The sequence below is a fragment of the Rhinolophus ferrumequinum genome, chromosome 6 (assembly GCF_004115265.2).
Source record: "Rhinolophus ferrumequinum isolate MPI-CBG mRhiFer1 chromosome 6, mRhiFer1_v1.p, whole genome shotgun sequence".
Lineage (NCBI taxonomy): Eukaryota > Metazoa > Chordata > Mammalia > Chiroptera > Rhinolophidae > Rhinolophus > Rhinolophus ferrumequinum.
Genome location: NC_046289.1, coordinates 65114247 through 65131428, shown reverse-complemented (window position 1 = coordinate 65131428; position 17182 = coordinate 65114247). Strand labels below are relative to the sequence as shown.

Sequence of the window (17182 nt, the reverse complement as noted above, 5' to 3'; positions counted from 1 at the left end):
ATGGAAAGGTATTTACATTACATTCACTTTAGATATTTTTAAGTAAATAGAAGCATAAATTATAAATAAATAAACAAATTTCAGGACAGTTTAATTCATTAAACTAAATATTTTAAATTATATCTATCTAAAATACTATGTTAATTCTAAATTAATTTCTGAAGCAAACTAAATTTAAATTAAACTTACCCTTAAAAAGTGGTAACAATTCTTAAATGTGCTTTAATATATAAAAAAAGAAAGAAGAAATATTTCTTCTTGGTTATTGAGAGGATATGGGAGAAAAATAGAATTCAGAACAGCCTACAATTACCTAATTCATACAGCCAAAACAAAGTAATTATCTGAATAGGTTGACATCATTTGAGCTTATCAGCAAAAAGCCCTTTGTTACTCTGACCCTGAAAGTTTAATTTGCCTTGTTTTCTCAATTCCCTTTAATTTTGCGTACGGTGTAGTGTGGGGTGGCCTGCGGGGTCTCTGCTCCCGCTCCCCACATAAGAATGCAGGATATGGTGAGGCCAAAAAGGAACACCCACGGAGCCATAGGTAGGGGAGTCATACCACTATGGTCTCACTGGAGGCTGGGTTCACACGACGTGCGACCTGCTGTCCGCTTTGCTGCCACCCGACCGACTCTCCTCGACTCTCCTCGACTCCCCAACGTAGTCGCGGCAGTTGTATTAGTGGCCAATGGCTCAATGGTTACAGCTGACGGCCAACTAGCCACAGCTGATGACCATCTACTACCTGAGCCAGCACCTTTCCACATGAGGCCAAGAGCCTGGAAACTGCTCTCCGGGGCTCTGTCCCCACATACGGTTTCTTATTTTTTCTTTTGCTTAGTCTGATGGTACGTTTAAAATTCAAAAGCTTTTTAAAGTAAAATTTTTATTTTTTTCTATACATGTAGATTGTTTTAAAATGTAATGAAAGGGTTTAAAACAAAATAGACAAACAAAAACAGTCCCAGAGACAAGGACTTGCAATAATTTTAGTTTTCTCTTCTGGCAGTCACACATCTCCACATTTCTACATAATATGTGTATTCTACTCTCTTTTGCATCATTCATTTTGGATATAATTTGACTGTAGCCTTTTGTGGTACATGAGGATATTGATCTCTTGCACAATCATCCCCTTTTACGGCCCCTTCTCTATCTTCCTCCTCCTCTATAATAACATTACAATTTTTGATTAAATAAACACTCCATGTTTATATTAATATATCCAGTCAAACATTATTCACCCCAAAAATTATAATCTATTATTATCTTTTTTCTCTTACCTTTAACGTCTCATGAAATTAATAATTGTCTTATTGTTTCCTTCACTTAGTTCTCCCTGCACCCTATTCAAACTCTTCCCATATCTCCCAAAGTCTTCTCTGCACCAGATCAAGTAACCTATCAGTTACACTCTTTTCTTGGAGACATCCCTCCTATCTCCTCCTCTCTGGACTGGTTGCTCTTTAGATTACTGCACATCATCCTGGGATTTCCTTCCACTCTTATCTGAGAAATTTCCTTTGTCCATATCCTGAATGAGTTCCCTGTTTCTTGGACTTCACATCTTCCTCTTTCATGGTTTACACCCTCATTTTGTTGGAGCACAATATACAGCAACTTCTTCAGATTAAAAAGTCAATATATTGGCAGAAGAAATCACAGCCTTCATGCAGACATAGTCACACTGCTCCAGTATGCACTGCTGACCTCCACACCTGGTACAGCTATCATCCTAAGATCTCCCTTCACCATGACACTGGGATTCCCTCTGCCACTCTTTTGTGTCACATGCCCTGTGTCCACTCCTCAACTTCCTCTTCTTTTTGTTTTAGAAAATATTCTCTGGCAACTTTTAGGAAGAGTATATGAGAGGTAAGTTTTTTGAGACTTGTATGTTTGAAAATATCTTTAGTCTACCTTCACACTTGATTGATAGTTTGGCTGAGTATAGAATTCTAGATTGGAAATAATTTTTTCTAAGAATGTTGAAGGCATTGTTTTATTATCTAATAGCTCCTAGTGTTTTTGAGAAATTCAAGGCCATTCTGATTTCTCATCTTTAGTTTGTGACCTGTTTTTGCTTTCTGCTGTCTGGACTCACTGCCAGACTCTGGACTGGTGCTCCACAAGCTGGGAGGCAGGACATGCACAGGTTCTCTTTGCACTTACACAGACTTTATTTTGTTGCATCCCTGGGACTTTGCCTGGGAGGCAGAATTAGGGTCCCTTTATCCAGAAGGTACAGATGTCTACAGTCTTATCACTTACCTCTGGCTTCTCTTCTTTCGACTCAATTCCAGGGAAGCTTTTTCTACTGAAGGAATATGGTCCTACCTTACTCAAACCATCTCAAACCTTTGGCTAACCCAAGGTTTCTCAACCATGACAGTATTGATATTTTGGACCAGATAATTCTTTGTTGTGGAGGGCTGTCCTGGGTGTTGTAGAGTGTGTAGCAGCATCCCTGGCCTTTACCCAGTAGATGCCAGTAGCACCTCCCCAATTCTCGACAATCCAATGCCAGTAGCACCTCCCCAACTATCTCGACAGTGGATAGTTGTGCACCAACTATCCACTGGGCTAACCCCAAGAGCCCCCTCTGTTCTCCGAAGACCCAGGCTTTGACGCACAACTGGAAAGAGAGTCACAGGCTATTTGCTTTCCTGGAGACAATGTATATCTTCCCCTCCTTCCCTGAGGCAATGCAAGTGAATGTGAAGAACAAAGCAAAGGAGGAAAGAGAAACTACATGCATCGGGGAATGTGGTTAATATTTTAAAAGCATTGTCCCACCTATGTTGTATTTTATCACCTGTTGTCTTAAAATGGACACCACATGTCATTCTAGTACCTCCATTGTGTGTAATTACTTTTTGTGTATAGACTGCAATGATTAGCTTATTTAAAAAATTTAAGAGGGGGCAGAAAGAGATTTAGTCACTAAATGCTAATCAATGTAGCTGAAAAAAAATGATCATTTCTCATGCTCAACATACGTGGCTGGAACTGTGTTTCTCAGTATTGAACTTCCCTTCCAGGTTTAGGACTTACACTCCCACTAGTGAATTACACTGAGGCTTAGGTGTTTGGAGAAAGAGGTAGATCAAAGACCTTGCATTTGATGCTTTTAATCCTTCCATGAGTCATTCCAAGGAAATCGGTAAGAACCAGCAATAACTCTACTGACAGCTCATACACAAGAAAGATTTAACTACTTTTCCTAGTGCTGTGTCTTATTCATTCATTCATCATTAATTCATTTAAGTTTAGAAATAAGTGGTTCGTAAGTCCCCAGAACATGAATTGCTGTAAGAGGTTCACGTAAAACAATCCTGGAGATTATAATTTCAGTTCTATGAAGGACTTCAGGTCTTTATTCTGCCTATTAACCAATTTATCACCTTGGCACAAATGAGGGAAAACACTGGTTGAATCTGAGGCTAAGAGAAGGGGAGATATTTTAGATTCTGCAGTCTCATGTATGGAGAATCTTAGATGGTTTCAATTGAGTTTAAAAGCCTTGAGCTCTCACAAAAAGGCTTTGGATGGTGTCCCGGTTTCAGTTCTTGTTTTATTCACATATTCTCAGGTCATTAACCAAGAATCATTTTTTCTTTTGGCTACATAACTCTCATATAGCACAAGCAGTTGTGATATAAAACTGCTAAGTGTTTACAATTCTTTGGGGGAAGTTAATCATTTTGCTATAATGTTATTTACATTGTATGTTGCTACACTGGTAGGCTACAATATGAAAGCATTCACCCTTTCCCTCCATCAAAATTCAGCCTAAAATAAGCTCTTTCCCCCTGACTATCTCAGCTCTGACACGCGGCAACAGCTGTGTGTACACTGAGCCCCCCACTCTGGTGTGTGACTGCCAAGAGCTCAGAATGCCCAGAGCTGAGATGGAGCAGCCACTCCTCTCTCCAGCCGAATCTAACTTGTGCCTGAGCTCCAGATGTTATTTAACACACCAAGTGATTAACTTACAGTTCATTTTCCATGGAGGGAGCCACTTTGGATTTGTATATCTGCTGTTAGTTACTCTATGTACTCTGCTCACCTCTTATTTCATCAGTAACTTATGCTCACTCATATTCACAATCTGCCTTATAGGTTTACAGCAAAGTTGAACATTCTTTTAACATTCGCCCCCTAAACCCCCACACACACACACACTTTTTTAAAAAACTGAGAATTGTTTAATTAAGAAATATTCTGGCTTACACATTTGTTTTTTTCTTCAGGGATTCAAATAGTCCTTGGGCACTCTGTACTCCCTCAAGTATCATCATCACGAATATTAATTATTATTAGGGTAACTGGTGAAAACACCAGTTTAATCTAATTTTCTGCAAAAACATTCCAAATAAGCCCCTAACCACTTTTTTAAACAATGTAACGCATAAGCACTCACATTGATATAGATTTACTCTGTACCAGGCGTGATATTAAATAGATCATCCCATTTAATCCTCACAACTGCCCCCTGATGTATATTATTGTCTCACTTGGATTCCTCTGAAAACAGAGCTGGAGACAAGGGCTTCATGCAGTCGTGTTTTGGGGAGGTGATCGTCGCGGACATGAATGATGGCTAGAGAAGGCCAGAAAGGGAAAGAGAAGGAAGAGTCAATAAAAAGATTCATTATTGAGACACCATGGTGGGCAAGAGGAACTTAATTCTGCCTGATCTCCTGAGGAAAGATGTGGAAAGATGCCGCCCACAATTGTCCAGCAGGACAGGAGGCAGGGGCATTTATCCACTGGTTCCTATGCCCCCAAAGGGTCCCCGGGAGTCAGAGAGCTCTCACAGGGCAGAAAGCAGAAAAGCTAGGCCTTGACTGCTCTCAGGGAAGTGGATGCAGCCAGCAATAGCCTACTGCAGACATGGCTCAAATCACAGGTGAAGTGTGTGAGCCGGGGCAAAAGACTTTTGACCCAGTGATTGTCTCCTCATTTTACAGAGAGGAAAATATGGAGGTTCCCTCTCCTGCTGGAGGTCATAGCCCGGTCAGTGGTATAACCTGGTCTCAAACATGGGCCATCTGGCCCCAAAGCCCCTGGTCTCAACCGTATACTATCACCCACACCCCTCATGTGAGGGAGGATGATGACTGCACTCCAGTCTTCCCTGGAGAGGGAGTGGCCCATCCACCAACTCAATTTGGAACCCACGTTTGTGACATTTACTCAAACATTGCATTTTCTTCTTTGGGAATTCATTTTTTAAGTTGTAACAACACTCCAAAAAATGCTACTGTGAAGCTACATCTGATCTGTATTTATGGAGAAAAAACAAATACCTTTTCATTTGAGATCATGTAGGAAGAGAAGAGTTCAGATGGCATATACCACTTGTGTGGGAAAGAAAAAATAAAAACACATAGCTCATACAACTCTTTTTTGAGTTCAGAAACTGCTTTTCAATTTTTTTATTAAAACATAATTCTTCAAAGAGTATAGAAATACACCTGACAATGACCTGCTAGAAGTCAACCATCTGCTTCAAACATACAGAAGAAATACCTACTAAATTCTGCCTCATCGGAATTTATTAAATTGTACATATATGTGTGTATGTATATATATACATATACATATATATATACATATATACATATATGTACATATATATGTATGTGTATATATATATATATATATATATATTATCAGAACAACACCAAAGTGACTACATTTGACAGATTCTTCTAAAGTGGACACAATTTTCTGACAGATTGTTTCCCCTTGATGAAAGTTGTAACAATTGTGAAGGTTTTAAAAGATAAGCATGAAGGGCAACGTGTTACCTGTCAGGGCAAGAAGCTACCGATGGCATGCACACAGGGCCCGGGAGGCAGCGGGGCAGGGAGACGGGGTGGCAGTCCCCAATTTCTGCTGTGAGCACACAACACTTCAAGGAGACAAAACACACAGAGGAAGGCACAACCTCTGCAGGGGAAAGCTCTTTGGGTTCATGTTCCGGAATCACAAGACACAGCACCCAGCAGAGGAAGGAAAAGGAGACTCCTTATAAGCTGAGCTTCCTCTGAGGGATAGGGCCACGGAGTGAAAGGAAAGGATACATGAGAACTACAGCCTTCAGGATGTGGAAGTGTGCGGTGAGAAGGCCCACTTCCTTTCAAGCTTGCTCAAGGCACTGGATGGGCCCCCTTCCATGCTATCAACAAGAACAAAATGCCCTAGAGAGAAGAACAAGGCTGGCACTTGAGTCATCTGTGGTTTGAATTCAGCCTGGTGAAAGTCACCTTGAGTCCCCCCCAGGGGACTAATCACTTGAAGACAGTCCTCCCTCTTCTACCTACTCTGGCTGCTGCGAAAACTTCACTGGGAAGGAGCAAGTGGAGAGCTCACCTGGGCTAGGTGCTGCCTTGGCATTTTAGAATGATTCATTCTTTCTCCGTGTCATATTCCTCCTTTACATCCAAAATGAAGAAAGAGCCACAGTTGCACAGACTGAAAAAGGGACTGGTCAAGCCTGGGTCTGGAGTCCTCCTGAAAAGGGAGCCACTTTTGTCAGCCTTTCCCCACTCTTTTGGGCAGAATCACCTTTACCAATCAAGCAGTTTTTGCTTGATGTTTTCAGAGGACCCAGTTACACTAACTTTGCATTTTCAAATTGCCTTTGAATTCCAGAAGTTTTGCATGGGATAATTTTTTTCAATATACTTTACTCCTACAGATTGCTATGCAGCCCCTTTCAGGTGAGAATACATGGGAAGAAGACAGACTAGAGTGTATGGACATTTCAGTCTTTCTTCTCCACCTCTACACTTCTCTCTCATTTGTTGAAAAAACACAATGTAAGGGGGAAAGTCATAATGAACTGCTAGCAGTATTTTCTAACCAACACTGGCAAACATGTCTTTCTGAGGCCATTGTGAGGTCAAGAGAATGTCAAGAGAATGTCAGGATAATCAAGGACACAGCAGCTCCCTTACTGCCAGGCATATCTATTGCCATGTCTGTCAACTGGGGGTTGAATAGGTGTTGCTCATCCATATCCCAGGGAAAGAATGAAGGGCATCAGGAGAAACTGCAAGTCATACGATGGGGCCTCCCAGAGAATAGGAGTCAAACGCCAAGTCCTTATCTTCCCTGACGGTAGAGATCAATATTAAACACTTTTAATATGTGTCATACTCAAGCCCATCCAACAGGCATGTTCTTTGTGGTCACACTACTTCACAGTTATCTTGGGCATCCCTGGAATGCCCCTGCTCCCTTTGAGCTCATGATGCTTTTCTCTCCGTGTATTCTCTGCTGGGCCCTCAGAGCTGAGGAGTCCCCAGAAAATGCACATGGAGTAGCCATCCCAAGGCCCATTCCACACTGCCCAGCTCTCGTCTCCATAGAGAGAGGAAGATGGATTTTACGAAGGACCTGGATCACTGGGATAAATATATTTATATATACTCCCTCAATAAAGAGGACATTTGATTTTATAGATTTCCCTCTCGTCCAAAAGCACGTGACCCAGACAGGAGGTGTCCATGCGGTCACAGGAATCACAGAGCCGCCGCCAAGGGAGGGCAGCAGGGAGGGATTTTCAGTCCTTGCTAGGAGTCCACCTTTGGGAAAACGCTCACTTTGTTGTTTCTGCTCATCTTCCGCTCTACCCTGCGTACCTTGGGCATCTTTGTCTGGATCAGCTCTTCTGGGGTGTTCCCCAAGGGGGGAAGCAGCCGCTTCTTGCTGTTTCGGGTCTCTGAGAGCCACTGGGGAGGCAACTCAAAAGGCCCAAAGCCAAACTGCAGCGAGTACTTGTCAGGGAGTGTGTCCGCTTCCACCGGGGCTGCTGGTGCCACCTGAGATATAGAGTCCACCGTGCCCGGGGGTGGTGCAGGGGGTACACACTGTGGCCGCTGGTCTCCCTCCAGGCAGGGGCTGAGTATCACCTTGGCCTGGAGGTCAGCGGAGCCAGTGTACTTGGCCTCGCTCTCTTCCTCGTCCTCCGTGGGCTTAAAGATCTGCTGCTGTCCAATGTGGAACATTTCCAGGAGCTGGCTGCCCGAGCGTATGCTGGGCTCCAGGCTGGCGTCAGCCAGCCCGCTCCCTGTCCCCACCACGTTACGGCGACTGCACCGGTGGTGCAATTGGACCAAGGTCCCTACCAAGCACTTGCGGACAGATTTGTTCACAGTGAGGAAAAGCACAGGGTTCGCCAGCAGAGACACTTTGGGCAGCCAAATGGCGGTGAGCAGCAAGAAGACGGAGGTGTCGGGGACGTTGAGCACGGTCTGGTAGACGACCAGGGTGGCGTAGGGCACGCTGCATACGATGAAGACCGTCACCATGGACAGCAGGGTAGCATGCAGCTCGGCCTCGCGCTGGGAGGCGTAGGGGATGGAGATGGTGTTCTGCGGCGTCCGCAGCGCTGCTATGATGACCTTCTTCTTCTGGCTGGCACTCAAGGCCCGCCGGATCAGTATCAGGAAGAGGAAGACCACGGCCACCGGCACGATGACCGTGGTGATGTTATAGATCAGAACGTACAACAGGTGGCCCAGGGAGTTGCTCCAGACCTCGCTGCAGGTGGACATGGCGTAGATGTCGGCCACGTTGCTCACTGCAAACACAGGGACGCTGGCCACCACCGCATGGGCCCAGATGTACATCACCAGCTCCCGGGACCTGGCGTCAGATATTTTTCTCTCCAGCGGATAGAGGACCGAATAGTACCTGAGAAATACACACACGATTCACTTCACAGGAGAAGACATGCCTCAAGTTAGGGAAATCTGTATTACCAGAAGTGGGAGAGAGGGGAAAACGGGTCAAGTTCTTTTATTCTGCCTAAGACAGAGGAAACCCCTGGGGGAATGGGAAAGCCACACCTTAAGTTTTGAGGACTTTACTGAATAATTCATAGCTAGCTTTCTTTATAATTACTGCCACCAGGATTAAGTCCCAAAGGGTGTTCTCAATCTAAAGGATGTCTCCATCTACTGTAAAGACACCCATCTTTCCATTTAAGGGTAAAGGATGATTTGTAAAAAAAAAAAAAAAAAAAAAAAAAAAAATTTTTTTTACATGGGCTACAGGAGATTTAGGGCAATTTTCAAAGCCTCTAACAGAAAGAAATTTGTCTGCACACATTTCCAAAGCAGACCCATGCCACAGTGTATGCGTGGATATCATTAGCTTTACAGTTGCTCAGAACAGAATAACAGTATGAAGGATGGAGACTCTGACAAAGTCCTTCTACAAAATCAATTCAACAGATAAAAATTATCCCTGCTCAGTAGCTGTTGTTCCCATGATAATCCCTTAGTGACCCCTAAGAGCAACTAATAGGTGTAAAATGCCTGCATGATTAGATTTTTGTTAAAATCTGATAAAAATTTTTTTCCTTCCAAGTTTTAACTTGATTAATCTACGACCACCTAATCAGAATTCCAAAAGCGCCTAGTTTCCCTATCACCAATGATTTGGAGGAACCAAGTAATTCTTCAGACTCTAGAGTCACATCTATCATGAAAGGGCTGCCACTGGCCATCAGAGATATGGTGATTATCAGAGATGAGCTCGGCCCACGCCTCTACAGTCAGCTAATGCTGGAGTCAACCTTACACCCGATTAACACTGATTCACTCACGGGGCCAGGAAAGCATGTATGCCTTCCTACCACGAGGATTTCTGAGAACCACCTATGTGCCCAGTACTGTGCCAGGCACTGGGTTACAAAAATAAAAAGACGTACAGAAATGTTTCTGAACTCAATGGGGAAAAAGGCATGCAAAGAAACAATTATAAACGATGTCTCTACTGGAGGTATGCACAAAGGAGGTATGGGAAAGGGAGCACCTGGGAAAATGTCAAGAGAAGGTGGCACTGTGGAGGAGTCTAGCAGGGGTCAAACTGGGGGAGAATGTTCCAGGTTGAAGGAGATACAATGCAAACACAACGTGACCATGGATGACCAGAGATGGGCGGAGCATGGTGAGATGTGTTCTAGATCTCTTTCTAGGAGGGAAAAAAGGAAAAAGATATGCATAAGTTATGCATGCTCTTAATCTTATTGCTCCGAATATCGATCAAGTTTTCTAACCACAACTCTTTAAATCCAATGTGATGGCCCCGTACCCACCCACGAATACACGCTCAGGAGTCCACTGTCTCTGATTCCCCTTTGCTAACTGGCAGATAACAAACCCGGGCTTCCAGTCATTTCCACTTCCATTATGTATAGGAAAATAGACTGCAACGCAAGCACACAGGCTCATTATAAATAACCGTGTTAGTGTGTACATCTCTAGAGGATAATGCAAGAAGTGTAAGTGGCCATGACTTGGTGCCATGAAACAAATATCTGAGAAAAAGTGAGAGAAAGGGCTGTCTTCCCTGTGTCTTCATGCACACCATATTTAAGGTTACAAGTAATCTGTACCTCTGAATAACAAAATAGGAAATTACCAGTCTTATTTTTCTACTAAAAGGAATTGTTTACCTTTTAAAAAAATTATGACAACTCTACAGAAGATTTTCTGAGGGAAAGAAAATAAGGATTTCTTATCGTTAGCATATTTTCCTGACTGAGGGCCCGGAAACCCACATGCCATTATTGCATTGATTCCAGGTATAACAGAAAAGTATTCAAAATAATGTCGTCCCACTCTTGTGTGAATCCTATTCTTAAAAAAAAACTTTCAAGATTCATAGCAGCATTATTCATAAGAGCCAGAAAATGAAAACAACCCAACTGTCCATCAACTAGGAAATGGATAAACAAAATGTGGTATACACACACACACACACACACACACACACACACACACACATACACACAATGGACTTTTTAATTCAGCAGTAAAAAGGAATGAAGCAAATTGTTAAGAGAGTAGATCCTAAGAGTTCTCATTACAAGGGGAAAAAAATTTTGTTCTTTTCTTTTTGGTACCTATATGAGATGATGGATGTTAACTAAACGTATGTGGTAATCATTTCACAATATATGTAAGTCAAGTCATTATGCTGTACACTTTAAACTTATACAGTGTTATATGTACATAGCTTTCTATGTACTTAAAGCCAGGCTTCTGGCTCCAGAGTCCCGCCTGGAGCCAACGACTTCTCCTGATAAGCAGGGGCTTTGCCTTACTCTGTGTCCTTCCATGCAGATGACACTGGGCAGCTAATGACATCAGGGTTTAGGCCTGAAAGGTGACTCCACAAATTGGTTCTGCAATCCATACCCTCCCAGGTCATTAAAATATTAAGTATGTTTTGGATGGACAAAGAGTTTAAAAATTCCAAATTCATCTAAAATGTAGTTAAATTTATCATAGGGTATAAAGTCAGAAGAACTAGCACGATCCCGTCAGCAACTTTTTCTTCTTGTAAACCTTGAAATCAAAAGTACCGTGGACACAAAATACTTTTCTATTCTTGTTTGCTTATTTAATTGTATTCTCTAAAATGTATTATCTCAACTGTATTTATGACATGCTAGAAACAAAGGGAAAAGACAGGAAACTTGATTACTGAGATCTTCACTCTGTGATAAATTTGATCATAATATGCATGATGACAGTAGCTAAGAGAAGATTCATTTCCGAATGAATGTCCTTTTAAAGAGGTTGGGAAGAGAAAACAACAACCATCACAATATAAAGCCTTGGAAATAAATCCTCCAAAAGAATTCTGGTGTTATCTGGCCAGGTCCAACTGGACTGTCTAATCATTTGTTAAATAACCAGTGAATTTGTTCCCTTGTTCTTCAGAAGTGTTTTCATCCTACATCAAAAAGCCCTAATTGCAGAGTTGTCAATCAGATGAGCAATCTGCTGCAAACGGCGACACAAATACCACTGATTCCAACCATGATGAAGCTACACTACGATCCAGTCGCTGTGGCCCAGCATCCTCGTGAGGTAATCCGCAATGTCACAACTTTTCTCAATGGCCCTATTTTCCGTACCTGCTGTTAAATCAACCTGTCTTTTATGAGGCATCTGTTTTAACAACTCATTCTCTTTCTGTTGACCACAGGCTGACTAAAAAGTGGAACGATGACTATTTCCCATTTGTTCCGTGATGCTAATATTTCAATACACTTAAAAAAAAAAAATCGAGCCCCTGGCTACCTGATCTTACCTGTCCAAGGCAATGGCAGGGAAGCTGAGGATAGTCACCGAGCAGAAGACTTTGTGCAAGAATTTGACAACCTTGCAGAAGAGCATGGTATAGATCCACCAGCAACAGTGAGGGCTGGTGCTGAGTATGATGTCGAAGGGCACGCAGACCAGGCTGGCACAGATCCCCGAGCAGGCCAGGTTTTTAATGAACCTGTTGGTGACAGATTTGAACACAGTTGTGCGGCAAGTTGACCACAACACCATGAAGTTTCCTGGCCAGATACGGGAGGAAAAAAATAATAATTTACATTAAATATAAAAATAAATTGTAAATAAAAGAAAGAAGACAAAAAAAGAAAAGAAAGAAACACAGGTTAAAAAAGATTGAAAAACCACATTTCAGAGCTGATTTCAAAGGATTTAAATACTTACCTCTATTGTCAATTTATGTGACATTAAATCACTTACGTACATCTCCAAAAGTCTACAGGAATTTTTAGTGGTGAGTTTTGTTACTTAATTTAGGCATAATAGTATTATGATGCTGATTTAGTCTCTTCTGAGTATAAACAATTTGCTAGGTGTTACTTAATCTCAGGCAATCTACTCTCACCAAGTTTGCAAATGACTTTCACCTTGCCAAACACTGCAACAGATATAGGACGCAAGCCACACATGCAATTTTAAATTTTCTAGTAGCCATATTTTTAAAAAGTGAAAAACAGGTGAAGTTTTAAGTACATTTTATTTAACCCAATATATCCCAAATATTATCATTTCAACATGCAATCACTACTTGAAAAGGTAGTAATGAAATATTTTTCATTCTTGTTTTTTTGTACTAAGTCTTTGAAATCTGATGTGCATTTTTAAAACTGAAATAAAATTGACATACATCATTATATTAGTTTTAGGTGTGCATGGGTGCATTTTATTTTGCACTTACAGCACGCTTCAATTTGCACTAGTCACATTTCAAATGCTGAATAGCCACAGGCAGCTTGTGGCTACTGTGACAGGACAGCGCTGTTCTAGACCATTGGCAGAAATGGTACGTTTGCCTGGCTTTCATTGAGCAGTCTCCTGTCGTGGCTTCCACAAGCCTACAGTCTCCTGGATTTCCTCCTACCCTCCCATCTCTCCCAAGTCCTGGATGCTCCTAGTTTTCTTTACCAGGCTCTTCTCTATCTGTCTGTCTGTCTATCTATCTATCTATCTATCTATCTATCTATCTATCTATCTATCTATCTATCTATCTCTATCTTTTCCCTCCCCTCCCCTCCCTTCTTTTCCCCTCCTATGCCCTCTCCACCCCTCCCCTCCTCTCCACTTCTCTCTCTCCATCTTCTCCCTAGGTTAGATTACCCATTCAAGTGGCTCTATTGAAATGCTGATGACTCCCATAGTCAGGTCCCAAACTAGGCCTCTCCTCTCAACTCCAGACTCCTATTTCCAATTGAAAGGCTGATTCCGAATAGTCATGAAGATGTGAAGTACAGCATAGGGAATATAGTGAATAATGTGGTAATAACTGTATAGAGCCAGGTGGGTACTAGACTGTCAGGGGGATCACTTTGTAAGTTATATAAATGTCTAACCACTATGCTATACACCTAAAACTAATATAAAATAATACTGAATGCCAATTATAATTGAAAAATTTTTTAAAGGGGGGGAAATGTGAAAGGGGATAAGAAGTTCAAATTTCCAGGTATAAAACAAATAAGCCATGGGGATGTAATGCATAGCATAAGAAATAATTTTTTTAAAAAAGTCTGATTCTCCACCTCTCTCAATCTGTCATGCCTTCCCTTGGTCTTCAAGAGTTTATAGCTCCAAGGCCTACCTGCCCAATCTCACGCCCCTCTTCCCCTGGCTTGCTGGGCACCAGCCGCTCTGGCCTTTTATTATTTTTTTTCTGTTCTTGAAACAGGATCAAAGTTGTTCCTGTCTCAGTGCCTTTGCACACATGTTTTATACTGCCTAGCATGCTCTTTATAGGTCTGGTTCCTGTTAATCTAAGTCTTAATGTAATGGCTGCCCCCTCAAAAAGGACATTCTCTAATCATCTCTTTATTTTAAATACTCCCTGCTCGTCCCTCCATTATACTCTAGTACAATATCCTGTTATGGCCTTCATAGCTCTTAATTATTATTTACTGGTTTCCCCTCCATTTCATAAGGAAAAAAACCATGTCAATTTTGTTCACTGTTGTATCCCCACTGCCTTGCTCGGTATCTGACACACAACAGGCATTCGATAAACATTTGTAGAATGAACAAATTTGTAAGATAAGGGGACAAACAGCAATCAAAAGTCCCTGCAGTAAGATGACCCCTATTGTAGTACGTACATCACGTGAGGATGTTCTAAGCCGGTAGTTCCCAAACCGTACTGTGCATCAGAAATACTGTACCATCCATCCTGAATCACAGTTAATAGGTATGGAACTGTGAACCTGCATTTGTAACAAGCACCCCAGATACAGTTGGCCCCCAACATTTCAGAAACTCCTCTTCTAAACAGTCCGTAGCTCCCGCCCCAGAGGCTCACAGGGACCAAGTCTTTCAGGTATGCGGGGCAGCCTACCTTACCGGTGGAGCTTCCACCTGGTGAAAGAACCAGGTCCGTTCGGCCAATCAGTCATGACCCAAGGATGCTGCAGGCTCCTGTGCACATGCTCAGGGAATGCCCTACCCACGCACCCACCCACCCAATGAACTAAGCCAATAGCTCAGCCTCACTTGGAAGGAGAATGATGGTGCCAGGGGAGGGGACCGCAGGATTCTAAGCTGCAGCCAGTCACTACAAGGAGCTGCCTCAGCACCTCAGATATCGACATAACTTACTGCCAAGAGTCTCTCTTCAAACACAATATTCTACGGCTACCTCTTTTCTGCCGAAGTAGGAAAAATTGCCACTATGTTTAGGTAAGTAGATAAGCTGCTTCCAGGAAATTCTCTACCAAATTTTCCTTACATCAGCAGTTGCCTCACTGAGATAAAACCAGCGGTATGAATATACACATACACACATTCATTCAGCATAAGAGCTGCTTATACTAATACCGCCATCTCCAGCCCCCTCAAGCTTTCCTGTCACCAAGGTGATAGACTGAGCAATAATAGTGTATTTGAAGCTCCACTGACTTGGGGAATTCTTTTTCCCGGCCATTTTCCACTGAAGCACGGAGTAGAATCTGGCTGAAACATCTTTCCTCACTTAAGTTTCACATACAGGACTTAAATTCTGGTAACCATCTTAAAGAAATCTGCCATGAAGAGAGTATACATGTCACAGTGTCTTCAGTTGTCAAAATCAGGGGTGTCTCCAGTTCACAGGGGGACTTCTCATAAAGATAATCCTTCTTTGCTATAAACCAAGACCCTTAGAATTTTCTTCTTCTCTCGTCACTGTTAATTTTCATAGTTTGGTAGGTTATGCTGAACAAAACACTCTGAGTAACCAAACAAACAGGATAATTCATTGCAAAGGAGAAGACAGGTTGTGGGCCAGGGTCTCTCATACACACAGTAGACTCTGTTGAAACTTAACTGAAACTAATTTCCATCATTACCCTCATACTCTCCTCTTTGGTCTTTCTCTCTCCGTCTCTATTATGTCAGCCATACTTTTTATTGTGTGTTTTTTTAAATCACACATTTTATTAGTACGTCCATTCTGGTGAATGAGGAACCTTGTTTTCAATGGTTATTATTGAAAAACCCAAGACTGCTGTAATCACATTTTTATCTCCAGTGGTTTATAAAACTCTAGGTGGCATCTGGAGCCTAATCTCTTTTGCTGTTAAGAACCTGAAGCTAAGAAGCCTATGTTCTTTCCATTCTTTAAACCACCTTTCTCTCCCCTCACTTAACAATGGACTCATTTTGCTCTAAGAACCTGAATTAGACCAAAATATCAGGCGAGAGGCACCCACACTTAATATCTGATTGGTCACACATAAAAAAAGATGTGTGTCTGCACACACACACACACACACACACACACACACACGAGTAGACATATACCCAGGCATGCACACAATTATACACACAGCAGCAAAGCAAGATAATTATATATTTGACCATTTAATCTCATTAGCACTTTAGATTCATCTTAGCTTTACAAGGCCTAGTAAGGATAATTCAGTATATATTTTAAGTTACACAGTGTTCAATGTCGAGGTACTTTTCATTTTAGAGATCATGTTCTAAATCACCTAATGTCCCTTAAAAATGATTCAAGTTCTGTACCCATTCTTCCTCCCTATATATTCCCATTATGCTTTCTAATGCTGGATTCCATGACAATATTTAGTCCCAGAGCTGTGGACACAGCAACACAGCTAGTATACACTCATAGCACACACAACCAAAAGGGGACTAAGAGGGAGAGGGTGAAGGCAAAGACATGTCAATTAACTACAACTCACAGATAGTGCCCGACAGACTTTGAGGAACTAACCAGGCAATTTTGCCTCTGGAAATTTTAGACTGTGACTGTCCTTTTTAACTGGTTCATAGGCTTTACATCGATGAGAGCAACAATCCTGGTGTGTTAAAGAGACTAATAACCACAAGGAGATATTCCCAAAGTGCCCTGGAAAACAGTATGCCTTTGAGAATCCTCCTGGGAAAACAGTTACAACACCCTTTAAGAACTACCAGCTTCTTCCTCCAGTGACTTACAGCAGTAGTCAGGATCCATAACCACCATAACCACTCACAGGCAGCCTTCGCTATACTGAGTTCCTCAATGTATTTACTGTTTATTTTTTTGTTTTTTTTCAAATATAAAGAGAGCCCTTCCCAATATTGAAGGCAAAAACACACAAGTCACGATGAGGTCTACTTATAGTCTCCACAGAGCCCCAAGGAAATCCTTCTCTGGCCAAGGTTCAGTGCTGGACTGCGGCTCAATTTCTCAGCATGACCTGCAGACACCAGATCAGCTATAGCTACAGAAACAGCTTTTCCTACTAGAGGAGAAATACGAGAAAGGATGGCATCCTTCAACCAATTTTTTATTATCAATGCTCACTGACTCATTGCGTATCCCACAGCTGCTCA

At 42.0% G+C, this 17182-nt stretch overlaps 1 protein-coding gene across 1 annotated transcript in view; it reads right to left on the bottom strand.

The window, feature by feature from the left end:
• Positions 1-5687: 5687 nt before the first annotated feature.
• GPR176 (G protein-coupled receptor 176) overlaps positions 5688-17182 on the bottom strand; it is an 82599-nt gene continuing 71104 nt past the window's right edge. The window contains exons 2-3 of the mRNA XM_033109495.1: positions 12129-12381; positions 5688-8714 (exon numbers count right to left, since the gene is read on the bottom strand). Coding sequence (XP_032965386.1) covers positions 7592-8714; positions 12129-12381 — 1376 coding nt within the window. The 3' untranslated portion in view covers positions 5688-7591. The remainder of the gene's footprint in view (positions 8715-12128; positions 12382-17182) is intronic.